The 21,867-nt window shown below is 39.3% G+C and overlaps 1 protein-coding gene across 4 annotated transcripts in view; it reads left to right on the forward strand.

Moving 5' to 3' along the window:
- Positions 1 to 21,867, forward strand: part of FHOD3 (formin homology 2 domain containing 3) — a 374,500-nt gene that overhangs the window by 250,193 nt on the left and 102,440 nt on the right. For all 4 annotated transcript variants that reach the window (XM_032181589.1, XM_032181586.1, XM_032181590.1 and 1 more), the window contains exons 7-10: positions 2,205 to 2,316; positions 8,582 to 8,676; positions 14,387 to 14,530; positions 17,994 to 18,232. In XM_032181589.1, coding sequence (XP_032037480.1) covers positions 2,205 to 2,316; positions 8,582 to 8,676; positions 14,387 to 14,530; positions 17,994 to 18,232 — 590 coding nt within the window. The remainder of the gene's footprint in view (positions 1 to 2,204; positions 2,317 to 8,581; positions 8,677 to 14,386; positions 14,531 to 17,993; positions 18,233 to 21,867) is intronic.

A 21,867-nucleotide genomic window follows, 5' to 3' on the forward strand; every position in this document is an offset into this window, starting at 1 on the left:
TTATCCGGGATGTATGCTCTTCCAAGTCTTGTTTGCAGTAATCTGGTAACTCCTGTTTTACAAAGAACCTTTGCAAAACAAGTGGAGACTTGCTGGAAGTTCTCCGAATATGCCTGTTAAGCACTTGAACTTGACTTGTAGGGAAAACATCATGGTACAGCAGAAGGAGTGTGGTATTCACATGCCTGGCATATGCATGGGTGCCCTGTGAAACCATGGGGAACTGATTTGTTGCTCCCTCACCGGTGTGTTTCCATGGTATAGTTATGCTGTGTGTCATGGGATTTCCATTTCCTTCAATTTGGCTAGCTCATGTATCACAGGGGTATCACTGTGGCAGCACAACTGCTAATTAGAGTAATCAAATGTCTTAAGGGACCTGGTCAGGTTTGTCAGCTGGCTGTGAGCCCTGAAAGTATCTGATGCAATGATACATCAGGACCGAAACAATCTAGATTCAACAACAGAAGATTTTGTATCCCTAGCAGCATCATTGCAGTGCATTAAGCTCAATTCACATGAGTGGGTAGAACGTGAGAAACCAGGGAAATACCTGGGTTGCTTGTTCACAGTAAACTCTGTGTTTATAGCTGTAAGCAGCAAGCTGCATTTTAGCTCACTGCCATAAATTGAGCTCTAGTACGTCTCTGTGAGTGGCAATGTGAACACAGTAGCATGTCCCTGTGCTTATTGCACTTGTAGTCTTTTTTAGGATCTAGATACACTTGCAGTCTTTAAATGGTTAAAGGTGATTCCTTGCTTCTTAGGAGAGTTATGTTGTGAGGAACTGAAAAACCAGGGGACTGGAAATGAGCTAATACTGGCAGAAACCTAGGTGTATACATCCCTGAAGCAGTTAGGAAATGCAAGATAATGATGGTTTTGTCTCCCAGCCTGGGTGAGACATTGCAATAACCAGGTGGTTTTGTTTCAGGCTGCCTACCAACTTAATATAATGAGACAAAGACAGGGATTTTCTGGGGGGTGGCTTATCTCTACATGGATGCATCTGAGAGATCATTTAAAATCTATTAATGGTGAAAGAGATTAATGACCACATTATTATAGCTATCTTATTAAAAATCTCACAAACTGTTTGATAGATTTATTGCAATATAATATAGCACAACAATGCAATAGGCTTACAAATGCCTATTTTTATGCAGCCTGATTTAGTCTCAGTGGACTGAAAATTGTGCTTCTGGGACCAACAATATATCCCCTTTTATTTGGCTTTAAATCCATGGTTTAGATTGAGGATATGTCATATTTGACCTAGAATCAATTCTCCTGCTAATATTCCTCTCAGCTGGACATGCAGAGCCCTGTCTAATAAAAAGTCCTCGTTTTTCATGTTTCATGTATTATTCAAAACTCCTTTAAGTGTGAAGACATTTCTGATCACGCCGCGTACATACCTGAAAATTCTTACTCAGCACTTAGAAAGTTCCCTAATAGTCAAATGTCCTCTCTGGAAATGGGAGATCTGTAACAAAACTGGTAGAGTTTGACTGTTGATTTCCATTTGGTTGGTTTGAATGATGATGAGTCTTTGCTGAACTCACAGTCTTGGAAATGTACAAAAAGTAAGTTTGAAAAGGTACAGGCGGAGTGCTCACTTCCAGCAAATCACACATCTTGTGACAGGGTGGGACAGTCAGAGATTAAACACACTTTCTCCCGGGTTGTATAAATAGTGAATATGTATTTATTTAATCATTTACCTGTTAAATAATAGCACTACAAGAAAAGAAGAAACCGTGAGGAGAGAGTCACTCTGTCATACAGGAGTTTCACAACATTTAAAGCTCACAATGAAAGTGGGAAGTAAATGTTGTGATGAGATACAGAACAATACATTTATTCTTATTCCATCAGGTTATGTGTACAGTAAGCTTTGAACAAAGATATTGTGGATAAGCATAAGTGTATGTATAGGTGGGACATTCAGTCTTTTATTATGTGTGGCAGCATTAAGCTTTTGTTGGGATTCTTTGAGTACTGGGAGACTACTTTCCAGTGAATGACATTTTCATCCAAATAGCTACCTGTCATTTTTTTGGTCTTGGCACAGCTTAATCTCTTCTGCCCACGTGTTACTACTGGATCTTGATTGTTTTGCTTGCACCTTGCTCAGTCTCATGTAGCACACCTGGCGATGCTGCGGTTTGCTGAATGACAAGTCTCACACTCTTTTCTTCCAGTTCCGCCTGGTGGTAAAGACAGCGCTGAAGCTGCTGCTGGTGTTTGTGGAGTACACCGAATCTAATGCGCCGCTTTTAATCCAGGCAGTATCGACAGTTGATGAAAAGAGAGGTGAGTACCCTTGCTCAGGGCTGCAAAATCCCAGCACTGCTGAGACCAAGGTGGCATTTTGTCATTGATGTCAGCAATTTTAGGGTTTCTGTTATGATTTTTGCTTTATATGCCATTCCCCTGATTTCTGGATTAAAAGCACACTTTAAGTATTTATACAATTTAAGATTGTTTTGAGGAATGAATTATAGTGGAAAACTAAGGAGTGAAAAGCTGGAAAACCATGCTGCTTCCGATACACTGCAGTCATTGCTTCCCCTTCCCTGCACCCGCAGGCAATGTAAGCCCCATTGCATATCCTGACCTTGAAGGCTCCTCTGGGCCGGGCCATCTTTCCACTTCCTTCTGAAAAGAAGCAGTCTGATTTACAAGAGAAAATGATATCTAATCAGCGTAATCCCTTTGAAGAGAAAGACGAGGTCAGTAATAGTACAGGCTTTATAGTAAAAGCAAAACCATCTGTTGTTACATTAAAATAAAGCCCTTGAGCAGATATTATACTATGAAATCTGTTACCCTTCAGGCTCATGAAAAATACTTGAATATGCATACTGTATTTTTTACAAATAAATAGAACAAAAATGGTTCTTTCTTATTCTTCCCACAAAGCTATTGCTAAGCTCCCAGGGCAGTCTCTCTTGATGCGAAACATTCCTTTGCCTCAAGGAGAGTTTTTGAGGTTGGGAGAACCATTGTTGTGGTCTCAAACACATGGAGGTTTAAAGCAAGATCCCCTCGGTGGAGCAACTGCCTCCATGCTGAACTTGTTTGAGCAACTTGATATGGTAAAAGTGAAACAAAAAAGTTGGGGGATGGGGAGAAAGGGGGTGCCGGAAATAGGAGAAGGTAGCCAGATTTTGTTTTCAACTACCTAGTGTGTTGAAAATACCATAAAAAACAACCCCCAAATTGTTTCTCATGATAGGGGAGCAGGCAGAGATAATCCAAAATCAATGTAACACTTTTAAATGGTGTACTCTTCAGGTTGGCCTTCTGTTTTGAAATAAAACCAATAAACCTTACAATGTCATCAGCAGAAATGTAATCACAGTATTCATGTAATTGTGAGTTCTATGATTTATTTTTACAGCCATTCATAGCATTTCCTCAGCTCTCTGAACCCCCTAGTATACTCAACATGTTCAAGTTGCCATCTGTTCACATGCAAGTAAATCTCATTAAAGAAAACAGAGCAAGTAGGACCCTGAACATACCGTGTGCTGTGTACTCCCTTCTGTATCTGTAAAACTGCCGCAGGCAAGTATTTCCATGCCCCAAAGCAGTAAAACTTCAGTATCAAGCTAAGACATGAAAAAAGTTATGTATTAGTTCAATGGGTGATTTTTAGTATGAGAAGAGGGTTTAGGGGAATTCTCATACCTGTGGGTTAACAGAACTCTTGTCCAAAACAGCCCAAAATACCCAGTTTATCCTTTTTTTTTTTTTTTCCTTTTTTTTTTTTTTTTTTTTTCTATAAGCAATTATGCTTAGCTATGAAAGAGATTTTTTTTTCTTGTTTTTTATTTAGTTCCATTTTTATGTCATCAGTGGAATAGCCATAGCAATGAAAGGTCTACATTTTACATGTATATAACATTTAGAAATTGGTGTCTTATAACTGAAGGGTACCTGCCTGTAATGACTGATTTAAGGGAACAGAAATAAAATGGAAAAATAGGGATGTGCCTTTTCTTGAAACATTGTCATAAATCTTGCAGTTATATAATTAAGTTTAGCACTGCTTTGAAAAAAGTCCAATGTTTCATGTACATACAAGGTGATGAGATATGACATAATTCCTCAACATGTGTACCACACATGATTAACATAAAGAACCCCATAATAACTCAGCCTTGTTTCAAAGTGATCCCATCTGTGGTTTCTACGCAAGAATACATCCATATGCAAGCTGAAGTACAAAGATCTATGGAAGTGCCTGCTTTACTCTCAGATACAAGCAGATTATAAGTGAATAACTGGATGGTCCTCATCATGTACGATGTAGGTTCTAGTTATATTTCCATCTAGATTCCTCCCCCCAGCTTCTTCTTGTTTCGTAGCCCCAGTGGAATTTGATCTCTTTTAAGGTTAAGCATACCAGGACTGTATGGGCTCTGGAGAGCGCAGCTGGCGTTGCACTGTGCTGTCTGGGGCTGTTTTATCACAAGCATTTTTTAGTACAGAGATTAAAGCCCAGTGGCTGAACTGGACACTGAAGCATTCTGTTTGTGAATTATGTTTCTGCTACCTGACTTATTGCTGAATTATTTAAGTGGCTGGCGTTATCAGTTCTCCCCTTTTCCTCCCATTTCGCACACTAAGATAACCAGTAAACTAACGCCCATCCTGTAGCTGTGATGTAAAGCTGTATGTTCACACATATTTAAAGGGTCGTGAATAAAAGATATTGAGGTATTTCCAAAACTCTTTCTATCCTATGGCAACTGGAGACTGTCTGTATGTTGGGGACAGCCCCCCTGTATGGTTCCTGCCTGTTGCAAAGTTTTTCATGCTTTGTATGTTATGTGTACATCCTGTGTAGTTGTAATGTAAAAAAAAATGTGTAAGGCATGAATGACAGGATGAAACTAATTTTTAATTTTTTTTAAATTAATTTGCAAAAATATTTGAAGGGGAAACTGAGAAAAGATCAAGACTTCAAGCAATGGGCGGCATTATTCAGTAGACAGTATTCATTTAATATACACCTAACTGTTGAAACCCCACAGTTCTCTGTGTGTTGATGGACTGTCCATGACTACTCAGAATACTGTGGTAACATCATGGTTGATGAGGCCCCAGCCTTCCAGACAGAGTAGCCACAATAATAGCTGGTACCAATGAGAAATCTGCAAAAAACAGTTGAGCAATTCCCATTTTACCCAGTAGAAGGCAGGAGAACACACACAAAACTCGACCTTTACTGTTTTGCTTTAGTGAGCCTGTTACGTCGCTCCCAGCAATTTTACCACAAGTCCTGCCTGGAAGTTGTAACCTTACGTGAACACCGCAGTCTGCTCTCAGAAAAAGATCTGGGATGCTACATCATCATTCCTTTACATCACGATCAGGTAGAGGAGACAGGCTGAAAGTAAGGCTTTTTGACAATTGGCACACAAAAATAATTGCAGTTTTAAAAAATAAACTTTATAGCATAAATTTTAAATGAATTTACTTTTTTTTTTTTTTTTTTTTAATAGAAATACCTGAGTTTAGGTTTTCCATAATTTGTTATATTCAGACCATTGCACAGATGGCAGCAAGCAGTAGCTTTTGGCTCTGCACACTAGCTTCCTCAAAGGTTCCTCTCTGTAATCAGAGAGCTTTTAATACCTTGCACAATACAAATATCTTTCCAAAGCAAAAGAGAAAATACATATCATGCTTTTTGTATCTTTTGTATGAGCCTCATTGTTTTACTACAGCAACCCATGACTTTTCTAAAGTCACCAGTTTCTGTAATGCATGATCTTCCAAAGTACCTTTCACAAAATCTTTCTAGACAGCTCATACTGGGAGGTGAAGGAGTTTTTTTTCACTTAGCCACCTTACCACACAAAAAAAATTGTGGCTTGGAAATTATTTTTTTCACGTAGACTCCAGCCTATGGACTCATCTTTAAGTGGTAACTCTCCAGGAACAACATACTTGGAAATCCAACCTTCAGGGCCTGTGTGTGGATGAGAGGAGAAACCTGCTTTAGATCCACCCATGCCTCATGCTGCTGGGATCATAGGTTACAAACTAGAGACTCTCATTAGTGTGAGAAGGAAGGAAATGGTGCAGCTTTCAGACCAAAACTGCCTAGTCCCCAAACTTGTAGACAGCATTATGTCTTATTTTGTGTTTATTTACTCCTTGGCTGTTCAGCTTGAGATGATAATGAGGAAAACAGCATTTGAAAAGCAGGGTTTAATCTGGTACAAATTGGAGTGGCTCAGTCAAAGTCCTTGTACAGCCTCCTGGTGATACCAATTGGGGAATAGATTGAATTTCAGTTGAAAAGAATTACAAATGCAAGCCTAGATTTTCAAAGTTGTCTAAGGTTAGTAACAGCATCCTAATTAAAGAATTCAAAGGATGGGTGAGCTGTTACTGGGCTGCCTTGCTGGCATATATTTTTTTAATTGTGGTCTGACACAGAGAAGCAGCATGCATAGAGGAAAGCTTTGTCGTCCATGCATGGAAACAGCAAGGGAATCCTGAAAATACTCCATTGTAATAATGGAGAAGTACACAGATATCCAGGCAAAAAAATAAAGAAATAAATAAAACACCAGGATATTGTCCTTAGAAAACAGAATAGGATTGTTTCACTATGAATAAAACCTGTCTACAAAACAAATGGGTATTCCTCTAGAAAGACTGTCACTGAATAATGTGGTGTGGATTAAATAATCAACTTTTCATGTTGTTGGCAACTCACTTTTTTCTAAATGGCATTGTTATAAGTCAAGCTTGTGCAGTTTCCCCATTTTGTTTCTCTTTCTTATTTTCTTCCATTTTTATTTTTCACTAGAAACCACAGGAAGACATTTTTGTAGTGAGGATATCATTCCTGCTGATCATATATCATTTGTGAGCCGAGTGAATTTGTTCCACATGTCTTTTGAACATGTACTGAACAAAATGTCTGGTAATATAGAGAGTCTGGTAAAGCAGTGTCTAGTGTGTTCTCATTACAGCAGTGTACTGAAATTAGTACTTAATCAGTAATGCACATAAATACTTTCTGAGAGATGAAGGTGAATCCCCTCTACTTTGATTTCTCTTGAGATAAGGAAGCTCTGCTTTATTATTCAGGAGAAAAGATCAGAGAACGTCTCAAAAGTGTGGGGAAAAGAAAACAGGAGAAGTACTGCTGTCTGTGTGTTCATTACTAGATCGTTTTTCACACAGTGCACTGCCATTGCTTTGAAAATGGGTGCTTGGTTAGTAGGGATCCATGTCTGTGCAGCAGGATTTATCTGCATGTATGTGCAATAGCATCGCAAATAAGCAGTGGTGGTAATTGCTGCGAGAGCAGTGTGGAAATTTAACCTTGGGGTCACTGATCAGTCAGCAACAGGTTGTTGGGATGAAACGTTTCGTTTTTACTGCCTGATTGTCTTCAAAGTGTTGTCATCGTTATAATTTTTAGGGGATGTGATCTGCTAGAATACTCCGCATTTTTCTCTCTGAATTGTAAAACTCTTGCAGTTACGATCTTGTAGGTGAATTGGGCATCTCTAAATTAGGGTTAGCTTTCTGATTTTTTCTCCCAACCTTTAACTTTACTCCAAACAAAACAGTGATTTGTAGTCTTTCATTATTTCCTCCATTTTCCTAGATAAAATAGTCTTTCTTTTTTTCTTTTCTTTTTTTTTTTTTTTTCCCCCCACTGAAAATGTCATCATCTGCCTTTTAGCCAAATTAAATGGAATGGTTTTACAAGGTGCCTTCCACACGAGACATTATCTTGAATCTGGTTGGCATTTCCTGCCTAACTCGTTTGGTGCAATAACTCGCTAAAGCCACGTGGGTTTTGGCAGCAGATAATCCTGCAAATGTATATCAAACATACAAATGCAAATCAGGCAAATAGTTCATAGCTAGAAGCACAGATTTTTGACCTTACTGAGTGAAAAAAAAAAAAAAGAGAGAGAGATAAATGTATCTGAAAGATCCATGGAGGGGATTCTTATTAAAAATAATCCAAGTAAGAACCACAGCAAAAAAACTTTTTTTTTTTTTTTTTAAATCTTACACGCAACCTGTAATTTGGGAAAATTGTCTTTCTCTGCCACACTGTTTTGTTAACAGGACTTATCTTAATGCAGTGTAACTCAGTAATATCACTAGGAATGTAAGCAACAAACACACTGGAAGAGTGGCATACAGACTTCTATGTAAGATTTATCTAATCTGTGGGAGCCTACAATAGGTGGGGTAAAATTCGTCCCACACGATTTTTAGAAGCTCACTGTCAATTGAGTGGGCTAACAAAGCTTCCTTCATCATCGAGGGAGAGAAATTAGTAGCTCTGGGGAAAGTCCGCCTGACATTTTAGAAGCCTGCCTCAGGATGTACCATTGCTTTCACTGACTGTATTTACTTGGTCCTCCACAGAGTAGGGCAGACTGGAGAGGAAGCTGCAGATCCACTTGATCCACTTGATCTTCCACTTGGCCACATCATTCCAGCTCATGCTGCCTCTTGGACAAATGTCGCTGCAACAGCTGTCCATTTTGGTTACCTTTACTGATGTTTTCTGCTTTATCTCTAGGAGCCAAGCCATGGTCCAACATCATGGAGATCCTGGAGGAGAAGGATGGGGTTGATACGGAACTACTGGTTTACGCAATGACCTTGGTTAACAAGGTTTGTTTGCTTTGTTACTATTACTTGGAGTGATGATATTTGTATTTTCAGTTGCATAATACAGGTCTGTATTGAGAAGATATGACAAAGAAGACTTGTCTCAGAGAAGTTGCAGGACAAGAGATGTTGCAGTCACCCAGAGGCAGCAGCTGGCAGCAGCAGAATTGCTATTTTGCTCATGGCTGTGCATAAACATATTATGACACAATTCCTCTCCCAAAGCTGGCACTACAGTGCAAAACAAAACTCAACAAACCAGCTTAACAAATTACCCAGAAGATAATTAAAGCAAGTACTGGTGAAAAGATCAAATGCTCACAAAGGCTTGCATTGTGCACAATTTTCTAGTTCCAGATTGTTTAAATTATGTTATTTCTTTCACTGCAAACCAAATATGGTAAATTAAACAGGTCTGAGAGCTAGTGAGAGTGTTTCCACTTTAAAAACTGAGGTAAAAACATGCTTTGATTTTTTCTTCTTTCTTTGTATTTTCTGGTACCATTTATTACAAGTAGTAGTTTTGCAGTAAAATCAAACATTTTCGGAAGCAGTCACTTGAGTGATGAGGAGGGAGAAAATGAAAGGACTGCAAAAGTTAGAAATTTATGAGTGTAAATTCCTTAAAAATTAATGTCTAATCTTCAAATTCTAAACAAATCCTAGCGTGACTAAAATTAAAAGTAAATCTTTTAAAGAGCACAGAAGGTCAACATACTGCTAGAAAATCAAAATAGCTTTGTGTTTTATAATTATACTTAATAGGTCAGAGAACTGCAGAACATTATTACTATTCATTATATTCATTTAAAAATCCAGAGTGTGTCCGTGGAGGTCATATACCAGGATGACAGCTTTCTGTGCTTGTGGCTGGGGCAATGGGTTGTTCTGTTTGTGTGTTTGTTTTAATGAAATGGTTTCTTAATGGCTGGTATTATCCAGTGAAGATGCCTGAGAGGGCCTGATCTCTCCCAGTGACATCCCTGTTGTCACTGTCCTTTTACTTAGAGTTGCCCTTGCACCTGCTTACATGGCAGTAAAGATCCTGTTGACTTTCAATGACCATCTTACATATTGACCTACTCTTTCTGAAAAGCATCACCTGCTCGTTGTGTCCGTAGCTGCTATTAAAGCTGAGGCTACTAGTTTTTAGTGTTTCTGTTCTAAGCCTTGTTGTATCTTGTACTGATTCCTCTGTCTGAAATAATTCCCTTTCCCCCCCGCCTCCGTTGCAACTACCCGGTGTCTAACTTTAAAAAAAAATTGTTCTATATTGACTCCTTTGTCATCCTATAGTTAATTTCTTTAGTTCGAGTTTTTCACTACATTTAAAGCTATTTTTAGGAGGAGGTAGTTCTTTAAAAGCAAACAAAAAGAAAAAGCATCTCACAGTCAAAGGAGTTACAAAGATCAAGGAACAGAGGAATCCCACAATGCCACACTTGTAATTATGATCTGGCTTATGGACAGTTTTATGATGTTTTTAATGGGATTTTTTTTCATGATTATAGAGAAAACAGTAAGCAGCATGTCACACTTGTAATTTTTTTCCCCCGCAGAGAATACAAAGAAGGCTCAGACGGTTTCAGCTTCTCCAGGCGAGGAATTGTCAAAGTTTTCAGTGCAGGCAGAAACATCATGGGGAATTTGTTTTAAGGAAGCATACTTCTCCTACTCCATTTTCTTTTTCCATGTATACATTTATAGACTGCCTTCCTTCCTGCTCAAAATCTGATACAAGAATTGTACCAATCCTTTTATCCTCATCCTCTCCTTTGTTGACACTTAACCAATTTACTTATGCTACCATTTCATTAACCATCTCTTAGTTATGGGGGATTTACTCATTAATGAATCTCTAAAATGAGATTGATCTCAATATATATACCTCAGATTCTGTGTAGTCCCAGTATAACCTATGATACCTTCCTTTGGTGAGTTCATATGGTCTGTTAGATCTTACTGTAATCCCTCTTTCTTTATTTATTGTTTTTTTCCCATGTGGCCCTTTATTGGAAGTTTTACTGAGGTCCAAACAGATTAAACACTTTATATTTCCTTTTACGTATAGACACACACACACAAATATATAAAAACTTCTAATCACCAAATGTAGAAGTTGAATTCTGTGTTAAATTCAATTGGCTTTTCTGTTTACTTCCAGACTTTCATTTACATGTTGTTTTTTACATTTGCTTCAAAAATTTTCTATTACTGAGATTATACCAGTATTTTTGTAGCTGTAAAATTACTGATGACTTTCTTTTTACCAGTTTTTTAAGATTATGTTTGTTCTCTTGCATTATACAATACTTTTGTTTTAAACAGGTAAGTAAAATTATTACTCAGTATGTAAAAATCAGTATGTTTTAGTGTAGCCAGATTAAGCACTGAGTGCTTTTTAGCAGATCCAGGACAAGACAAGTTTAAGTACAAGCTTCCAGGCCAGTGATTAGCAGTGGGAGCTTAGAGTGACACCCACCAGTGGTCCAGCAGCAGCAGCAGCTGGAAAAGTGCTGTCGCAGGCCACTGTGGTGTTAATGCAGCAGCTGGCACATCATTTCTTCAGCAATGATCTTCTTGTGTCCTGTATTTAGCATTGGCAGCAGCAGATGTTTTAGAAGAAGTTGTGGTTCCTGAGAAAACGCATGCATGAGACATGCTTCTTCCTATCCCAAAGCAATTGAAAACTCAGCAAATGCCCTTAAGTGTGTTTATTTACTATGTAAATTTACTGTGTTTTTCACCAAAGCATGTAGGATTTAGATAATATCTCTATATAGTGTGTGGCCCTCTATTGAAACCGAATCTGTTGGATGTTTAGTAACCAGAGCAGTACTTTTTATGTTATTTGGACGTGCATGCAAAGCATGCACACCAAATACACTTTGTTGGACTTTCTGTTGTCTGTATTCTGTCTGCACCACTGCTTTGTGCTGTGAATGTTTTCTAAATGACAAAAGACACTATACTTACTAATTTTGCTACCTAATGTCATCCAGCAATACACATTTAAAAAATCACAGTTAAAGAGAGCCTTTCAGTCTGAAGCTAGGAATAGGTTAGTGCTAATTTACATTTGGCTTTGTTAAGAAATGGAACCGAGGACAGGTCGAGGTAAGGTTATTCTGCTGTTACCAGTTTCATATGTCGTCTAATAGGATTTATCATGTAGGAAAACATTTGGCCTGTAATTCCATAGACCTGTGGTGTTTTTTTCTTTTCCACTGCCCATACAACTTCATCAGTTTCTTGCCTTTTTCCATTGGGACTGTTACAGTTAGTGGTAGGTAAAATGTATTGTTTAGGCTTTGGTAAAAATGTGGTTAAGAAGATATATCAAGCTCAAAACTCTCAGGCTAGGTTTTTGGTTTTAATTTAGTTCACCATTCCAAAAGCAGCTGCTTGAGAGAAAAGAACTCAGTGTTGTGCAAGCATTCCCATAAGGTCCTGAGAGCAACTTGCACAACTTGCACAAACAAATAAAACAATCTTAATTCGGGGATGTTTCCTCAAACCAAAACGGGATAGAAGCATAAGAATGACTGTTGACATTCTTATTTATTCCTCTTTTGTAGACCTGAATTCTAAAGAGTATGAGATTTGAAGTCCTTGTTTTCCTCTAAGCTAGGAGTAACACAACAAAATTCTACAACAAAACAAAGACTATGGTTTAAACACATTTCTCCAAGTGGCTATATTTTAATTCTGCCTTGCCAAGGCCAGGTTTCATTTTTTAAGGTTGCTAGGTGTCAGTTTAGGAAAGACCAGAATGTACATGGTATGTATTATCAGCACTGTTCAGGAAAATTTAGTTCCATGGTCTTCAGTGGGTTTTGAACAGAGGCCCTAAATACTGTCCTGGACAGACACAAATGTTTAATCAGATCCTAAACATATTATCCTAGCACTTTATTAGGGTTTTGTGCTAAGCATTCCTCTTTATTGTGCAACTCACTAGATAATCATCAGACAATAGTCCTTCAATGACTGAAGAAGAAACACAGCTTGGCACATTTCCCAGTGCCTCATTTCATAGGAAAGAGGTGCTTAAACAGGGCAGGGTATGTCAGCTGTCTATTGCTGTCTCTCCTTATTCATGTAATTCCAACCAATTTTTCTGAATGTAAAGTTTCTTGGTAGAGGGAGGTAGCCCAGAACAGCTGTTCTCTTTTTCACTTTGCTGCTCAGAGCAACTCTGGGAAAGCCACACTCCAGAAAACCAGTATTAGAGCACAGCTCATCCCATCCCATTCATTTCACCTTCTCACATTCATGAGAAGGTGAAACTGGCTGGAAAGTGTCTCCTTTTTGCCTGGGCTCTCTCTTTTTCTCACTCTTTCTCTCTTCTAGTGGAATTATAGATAAGTTACTTAGCTAATTGAATAGCTAGGAGAGGGGAAGCTACCTGAGCACGAGTATCTCATTGGAGAGCTAATCCAGACTAACTGTGTTGCTTCCAGACTGCACTCTCCCTTGTTTTGCAGAAGCAGCTCTGGGGTGACTGATGCTCACAAGGTGGCATGTGCCACTCTGCAAGAAGGCTGCACTGTATGTTCAGTAGTTCCTGCTCAGCATCAGCAGGATTAGGCCTATTTTTCTGCAGCATCCATAACGAGCGGTTAAAAATCAGCACAAGCTGAGCAGAAAATAATAGCAGACCAAAATAGTTGTGTTTTCTGTTGGCTTTGTCTGCAAGACTGGTGGATGAAGTTCACTTACGCTCTTTTCAGAGCTGTCCAGTGTCCACGTCCTCTTCCCAAGCATCACTCTGCAGTACACTGTTGAGTGGCTTGATTCAATTCCTCTTGCTATGTGCACTGTAGTGGAGTGTTTAAAGTACATGGTACACTGCAGAAGACCGCCTTCCATTTCTTCTCAGTTTTTTGTATTCACCAAAAAAGGAAAAAAAGTGCTTTCTCTCTTGAATATAGAGTGGGCACCATATAAAGCTCTGAATTCAAATAGTTTATTTTCAGTAGCTGTTAGTGCTGGCATTCTTTATTTTCTAGTGTTCTAATGCTCCAGTGTCACTGGTAACAACTTACCCCATAATCAGGAATCTGTAGTACTTTTAACATTGTATTGGAGCTAAGAAGTCAGCATACCTTTAGTAAGACTTTTAAGGTTGAAAGGGAGGAAAGAAGTCAATATCTCTGTAATATAAAACAATTTGTGCGTTGGGAGGATGACCTCTGCTGCAGGTGTTGAGGACAGTAGGCACATGGTGCAGGATATTTCCTGCTGTCCTGACATCACACAGCTGTGCATTTGACTTTTTCTTCTTACGGCCAAAGTTATAAGAATCAGTAGGAAATCAGCTTCACTGGTTTTAGCTGAACCATTTTTTTCTCTGTCTTTGCTTTTATCCTTGTGTTTGATGCTTTAACATTCTCTGTTCTTTAAATCTGTACTTGAATGAAGCCAGGAAGAATCCAACTGTGTATTTTAAAGACCCGCATTTTCCATACTTTTGTATGAAATAACAACATTGATTTGTTTTGCCAATTATTCATTTTTCTACACAGTGCATCGAGTTGTTTGTTAAAAGCTGTGCCACTTGTTTTTTATTTTCTAGCGGTGTCTCTAATCCCACATCATGGTTTTGTTTTATTGAAATCATACGTAGCACCACTTGCCACCCGCTTTTAAAAACCTTTGTTTAATTCTTTTCAAAACAAACAGATTTAAATGTTTTTCCTTTGTTTCTTAGACGCTGTCAGGGTTGCCAGATCAAGACTCTTTCTACGACGTGGTGGACTGTCTGGAAGAGCTAGGCATTGAAGCTATTTCACAGAGACACTTGAACAAGAAAGGAACAGACTTGGACTTAGTTGAGCAATTTAACATTTATGAGGTAACATAACATGCCCTGTTTTATGCATCTTACAGCTTGTGCAAACTTCAAAGCCTAGAGGAGGGGGGAATGTAACCTAGGTGAAATTCGGTTATCTATTTTATTTTAAAAGAAAAACATCTGGCTGCTAGAAGTATTATACACATTCGTATACGTGACCTGCTACAAGTATATAGCTGCTCATACAGATGCGTTTCATACTAATGCTGGGGTGTACTGCAAGGCAAAGCAGCACATTTACTAGCCTCTTTAAAGGCAGTTCTGCCTGCAGTGAAAACTTTCTTAGACTGCTTGTTACACATCCTGAAGTAAGCAGTTCTCTCCATATGCAGAAGTATTCGGCTCATGAAAAAGGTTCAGCTGAGCTTAGCTTCACAAATACCACTTGTTCTGCAGCTGAATACCCAGCAAGTCCTTGTTTACGAGTTTACCCTGGACCAGATCCTGTGCAGTTTGCAGCAATGGAGTAATGAACGACTCCACATTCACCACCTAGGTATAAATTAACTACTTCTGAAGAACTTATATACAAGGATAGGATATCCAATTTCTTAATAATTAGACTCAATTTTCAGGTTTTGGCAAGTGTTGGAAGTGGGAAGGTCTAGGCTGCAGTCAATATAATGTAAATGTGAATTTGTATCCTGATACGATGAAATGAAATGACTTTATCTCCATCCAAGTCCAGCAAAGGATGTGGTAGATTTGATTCTCCATTTTCTTCATCAGCTCTACACCCATGCCACTTCACAGAATCACAGAATTGTCTAGGTTGGAACAGACCGCAAGATCATCGAGTCCAACCTCTGACCTAACACTAACAAGTCCTCCAGTAAACCATATCACTACTTCACTAACTTTAGCAGAGCTATTTTTTATATAGACCAGTCTGGAGGAGGACTGTCAGGCCAGAAAAAAAGGAATGTGAGAATGAGAGGGATCCATGTTCTTATTGTTAGAGGCATCAGCTGATAATGTCCTCTGTAAAAAATGATTGTTAAACGTAAAAACAGATTATTTTTGTTTATGCTGTGCCTACTGAAAGACCTGATTGCAAAATTATCAATTTACCTAGTTGTGTACCAGCTTTGTCTTGATAACCAGATTAAATGTAAACATATCCTCATACATTCCTTCTTTTACTACCAAATTTGTGCTTTATTTTAAAAATCTCCTTCACAGTTTCATAGATTTTGCACCTTCTGCAGAGATATACCACTTCGCCAACCTTCATTTTGTCAAAGTCCCTTCTAGTAAGAATTACCAGAATAACAAGACATAGAAACAAGAAAATACACATTTTTCTGGTCACCCACATATCCCTGTGCTTTACCTCTTCCTATGTGAATGGATCCTTCTTAAATAAAGGTTGCATAAACTTTATGCTGCATTTCAGGTGAGATCCACCAGTAATTTTGTTTCTGCTAGCAATAGCTCTCTCTTTATGTACCGTATGATAGCACTTCTGTTTTTCTCTTAGAGATGTGTCACATTGGCATTTCAGCGGCATGCCATAATTCAAGATACTAGATGCTGCTGTGGTGGTGTAACATGAATAGGTAGCTAACTCCACCACACCCTTCTCTGACTCTCCCTACACTCCGATTTATTTATTTTTTTTATGATGAAAAAAAAATCATGGGTTGACATAAGGACAGGGAGATCATTCACCTATCGCTGTCATGGGCAAAGCAGACTCAACATAGGAAGAATGATATAATTTATTGCCTATTGCCTACAGACTAGAGCAGTGAGTGCTTTTAGTGAAACTAAAAGCAAACTAAAAAACGACCTTCACCTCCATCCACCCTCTTCTACCTCCTCTCCTCTGGCAGTGAAGGAGAATGGAAAATGAGAGCTGCGGTCTGTCCCTAACACTTTGTCTCTGCCATCCTTGCCTCCTCACTCCCTGCCCCTGCTCCACGTGGATAGATACCATCCTTCCTGAACTGAGCTTGCGTGGGCTTCCCACAGGCAGCAGCTCCTCAAGCACTGCTCCCACACGGCTCCGTCCCACGGGGTCCATCCATCCATCCCCCAGGAGCAAACTGCTCCAGCATGGGTCCCCCACGGCTGGGCGGCAGCTCCCCCCAGATCCCCTGCTCCTGCGGGGGCTCTCCATGGGCCGCAGCCTCCTCCAGGCCACATCCACCTGCTCCACCGGGGGCTCCTCCACCCACGGGGGGGCTGCAGCGTGGAGATCTGCTCCATGGGGGACCCATGGGCTGCAGGGGGACAGCCTGCTCCACCAGGGGCCTCTCCCTGCACAGCCCGCAGGGGAACTGCTGCTGCCTCCTGCCCTCCTTCTGCACTCACCTGGGGGGGCTGCAGGGCTGCTTCTCACTCCTCTCTCCCAGCTGCTCTCACACAGCATTTTTTTTTCCCCTTTCTTAACTCTGTTCTTCCAGAAGACCATCCAGCTCAGCTCCCTAGCTCAGCTCTGGCCAGCAGCAGGTCGCTTTGGAGCCGGCTGGAGCTGGCTCAGCTCTGACATGGGGCAGCTGCTGGGCTCTGCTCACAGAGGCTGCCCCTGCAGCCCCCCTGCTACCAAACCCTTGCCACGTAAACCCAATACAGCTACATCCATATTTTGTTCCTGGACTATTTCCAGTTGACGAGCTCCCAACCAATGTCAGAATTTTCTGTCAAATGTCATTGTGGCCATGCACAATGCATTCTCAGCATTGTTCCTTCCTTGTATAATGCATATGTTCCTCTGCACTGACAGTGCTTCTGAACTGGCAGGAAATGCTGAATTTTCCACTGAATGGCAGAAGAGAAAGTAATTATGCTAACCTAAAAATTGGGAAGCTTAGAGGAGATGTGTGGTCTGTGTGTTTTGCTTTTAATCCATTGTGGTATGAGTTCACAGAAACAGTTTTGTTAGTTTCTTTTCCTTTGTTTACTTTGCAGAGAGATCTGTAAAAATGGAGACCTTACAGAGGAATGCAGTTATGTATGCATCTGCTATTCTCTTGGTTGAGAATAAATGATGGCACTATCCTAAAATACTAGCCTATCTTTCACTCGGTCATTACCAGTGGCATGTCTGAACATCAGAAGTGTTCAACTGATCAGTGCCTAGGAGATCTTCTGTTGATTTCAGAAGTTCCAAGACTTCACATATGTATTTTAGAAGGAAATAAAGAGAGCTAGGTGTCTAGCGCTGCTTGGACTCCTTGAAAATTAAGTCCTTAAAAATAAATAAATAAATAAATAAATGAAAATGGCATGAATATATCTGTTGTTACAGGTCCTGTACTGTTTTATACAAGGTGTCAGTCTATAATTCAGTTATTAGACCTGCTACACTGCACTAGTGGATAGATAGCAACGTGGAGGGATATCTGTAGAAACAGTGCCTCACTCATGTTGAGATCAGTTGTTTTTTAAAGACTAGTTGTGAAGACCTGTGGTACCTATAGGACACATATCAGAAGCCTTGCCTTTCTTTCCTCCTCAGGTGACCCTGAGACACGAGGATGGAGATGAGAGCGCTGACCCCCCGCCCAGCGGGCGCAAGGACAGAAGAAGGGCCAGCCTGGGCGCCAGTGAGCGGAGGGGCTTGGAGCGCCGACGGAGCCGCAGACACTCGGTACAGAACATCAAAAGCACTTTATCGGCCCCTGCCAGTCCGTGCAGTCAGTCGAACCCCAGCTTCATGCTAGGCCACGGACAGCGCATTGAAGGTCTCAGTGAGAGGTAGGTGCCTGAGCTAAGGAATGGGCCCTGCTTTCGCCCTACTACTTTCCATTATGTTCATTGCACTTTATTAACCTGCCAGCCTTTTTCCAGCAAATTGGAAGAAAAATAAATAAATAAATAAAAAATTTGCAGGTGACTTCATTTTATTTACCTACATACCCAAGTTCTTATATAAGTTCATACCCATCTACCCTAAGTAAATGGACCCAAAACATGGTAGGTAGAGCGTTTGATTTGATGGAACTAACCAAGGTTAGTATCATCCATTGACAGATTTTATATTTAATATAGGAACATAATGGGAGGTTGTAACAAGGGTAAAGTCACATTAATACAGAGGTAATTGCCCTGCTTATGTTACTATTCATTGATTGTTTTTCCCCTTTGCAAACAGCCAGCATTCCAGCATAAATATTTTCCTTTGAGGCTACACTGTAGTAGTGAATGTATCTGATGTTTTATAATTAACAAAAGAGAGACAGTAATGACTAGTTGAGGAGCAGTCTGCATCACTGGAGTCAGTCAGAGCTAGCGTCATTGCCAGTACCATTACACTTGGCTTGGGCTATACATGCTTAGAAAAAATGGGAGCTGCAGACCCTCAGCATGTCTGAATACCACACAAGAGGGCTGGAATTAATTTTGCCTAAGTTAGATGTCTGATCAGCTTGCCTCCCTTTGATGTCTGTGGAGTGGAGCAAGTGCTTGTAAGACTGAAGTTATCTAATGTGTTCTACATGTCTGAAATTTCAGCTAAGATGAATCATGCTGTGAAACTAACAATTTCTCTCTTTCGACTATAAAGAGGATCTGGCTGACTAACTCACATGAAGATATGTTTGCTGCAGACAGCTAAAGCTGGACACATCTGTCATCCAGTGGCTCAGGGTGCAATTTGCAAAACCAAAGTGTGCTCCATGAAGAGTGTTTCCTGTGTTGATTATAACATTTGGGAAGTTCTTTGGGGGTTTCTGTTGGTTAGTGCTGGATAGAAACTTAGAGCCCTAAAACCCTGTATTACGTATAAAGCTGCCCATCTTACAGAGCAAACTGAGATGACCAAAGTTTAATGGCTTCTGTCAATAACAAAATACAAGACTCCAGATAATTTAAACAGTAGTTGAGTGATGTGTATCATAGAATGGTTTCTTTCCTTTTTTTTTTCTTCTTTTCTTTCTTTTTTTTTTTCTGTTTTTGTTTGTTTGTTTCCATTTGGCAACACATTCATGCTTTTCCATCACGTCCCATTGGCTGGCTGTTCAGTGAGATGGAGGCCAAGAGCCACATGGTCTTACAGGCTGATGACAAAGATGACAGTGCATTTGAGGCTGAGTTTAAAGCATCTTCAGTGTGAGTACAGCTAGGGGTTTCAGCTGCCCTGTGTGGAAAGCCTTGTGCATGACCTTATGCTCTGTTTCATGACTTACCAATGTGACTGGGAATCTATCAGCCGATGTGCAGCAGATGTCATTGATTTGTTAAAATGCTGAGCTTGGATTAAAAATGAGGGACTGCTTCAATTCTACAAAAATTGTTGATTCTCTTACTGCAATTAAACAAATACAAGTCATGCATCTAATACTAATACAGTTTCTCACTGTTAATGTTTGCTTGCTAGTTTTATTTTGCAGTCTTCAGTAATTCCTAATGAATTTATGTTTGAGCTGATTTTTAGTAATGAGTCAGTAGAAACATGGCAGATTAGTTTTGTTAGTTCTTTGAATTTTTTTTTTATTATTATTTCACCAGTGTAGCATAATTTCAATAATTATCTTCATTTTCTGAAAAAATAGCCATTTCTACTCCACATCCACCTGGAAGCTGACATAATTTAAAGCATAATTTAAATTTAAAGCCGAGAAATAAATCTTCATGTAAACATTTACAGATAAGTACTCATTTAAACACTTATTTCAAGTTTAATATCATGTTGAAGTTGTTCTAGCAAATTAGTTTTTCCCCATTAGTCATTACAGACCAATACATGTTGGTACCCGAAGATACAAGTTCTATGCCCAGTGAAATGTTCAAAGTTGCCATGACAAGAATCTGTCTGTGTTGGCTACCTGTAAGTCATGCTGGGTTTCTGGTAAATAAACTTTTCAGCAAAGCTGATTCTGTCACTCACACTTTTAGTATTTTCAATCTGTAATTGTGGTAGGAAGACTAAATACAGTCTTTCTGCTTTATAACATCCCAGTGAGTATCTAAACTTTCAATGGAATAGTCCAGGTGAATGAAACTATATCTACACCTGACAGCTGAAAAGGGACTAAAAATAAACAAAGATATTGAAATCAAATGACTCATACAAAGTTTTAGCATGTTTATAGAATTTGAATTAACCGTAAGTTGAAAGAAGTTTTCTCTCAGCAATGTTCCTGCTAGAATCTTCAAGTTTTCAAGCTTGAGCATTTGGTCACTGAAGCAACATTTTTATTTTATTATTTAAAAAAGATTAATAGAACACCATTAGTTAGGCCTTACTGCAATTTGTAATGAAATTTTAAAATTGTAAGTTAAAATATGACACCCTATGCTTTTGTCAAAAGAAATGCTTGTTGTGCCCATTCTGCTTCCATCACTAGCGTTGCAGAGAGGAATCTGTAAGAATCAATTAAAAATATTTCTTGCCTCATAAACTGGAAATATCTCTGTTCATCCAGGAAAGATCTGTCCTTTGCTATCAACTTTGTTTTAGTTCATAATCCTAGTCCCTGTCAAGGAAGGAAAAAAGTTTGCTATAAGGTTTTGCAGTGCTGTATTTACAGAAATAAATTCTGCAAAAGAGAGTTCAGTCTCTCTACTCCTTCACTACATTTGCTTTACCAGTAGGAAATGTGTTCATGATAATTTTATTGTGTTGCTCCTGCTGGTATCTAAACTTTGTGTGTGGTTGCAGATTCCTGCGTCTGGTTTTACTGTGGATTAGCACCATCAGGTTCAGAGGAATTGCTTCTGATGGGCATGATTAGAGATTAAAATCACACTCCTACACAGTTTTAGGCAATATTCTTGGTTATTTTTGGACTTCACTACCAAAATCAGTAGAAGGTTCAAGTTCTTCCTCAGCATTCTCCTTCCCACAGTGTTCATGTTTCTTTTCTTTCTAACTCCATCGGCTGGTTTGGCAGTTACTTTGCTTTTGTTTACCACATCAAACAGGTTGTCCACAGTCATCTGCTTTGTGTCGACCGATAAGTCTTCCAAAAAGAGAAAAATCCATGATGCCGGTAAAACAAAAAAGACAATATTGGCCAAATTCTGTTCTGTCTCACAATGCTGTATATCCAGAAAAGCTGTCTGAAGTCAATGGAGTTGCTCTGATTTATGCCAGGCTAATTGAGAGCAGACTTTGGGTTTTGAGCTGGGAAAAGTTGACCGTAAATGCTAAGGGCAAGCAAAAGGAAAACTTGCAGGCCTTTTTCATCCGTTTGGCAACCTTCTTCCAAAGTAAATGTATTGCTTTTTTACTTGTGGTTCAAAACAAATAAAGTCCCAAGTCTGCTTTGTGTTAAAATAGTTTTCATGGAGAGTGAAACCCAGCCTACTGTGTCTGTTACAAACTAAATAAATAAATAAATTGATAACTACTAAATAAGAAAGGCTGAAGGTTACTTTAAGGATACGTA

This window comes from Aythya fuligula, chromosome 2 (assembly GCF_009819795.1).
Source record: "Aythya fuligula isolate bAytFul2 chromosome 2, bAytFul2.pri, whole genome shotgun sequence".
In the NCBI taxonomy this organism is placed as follows: Eukaryota; Metazoa; Chordata; class Aves; order Anseriformes; family Anatidae; genus Aythya; species Aythya fuligula.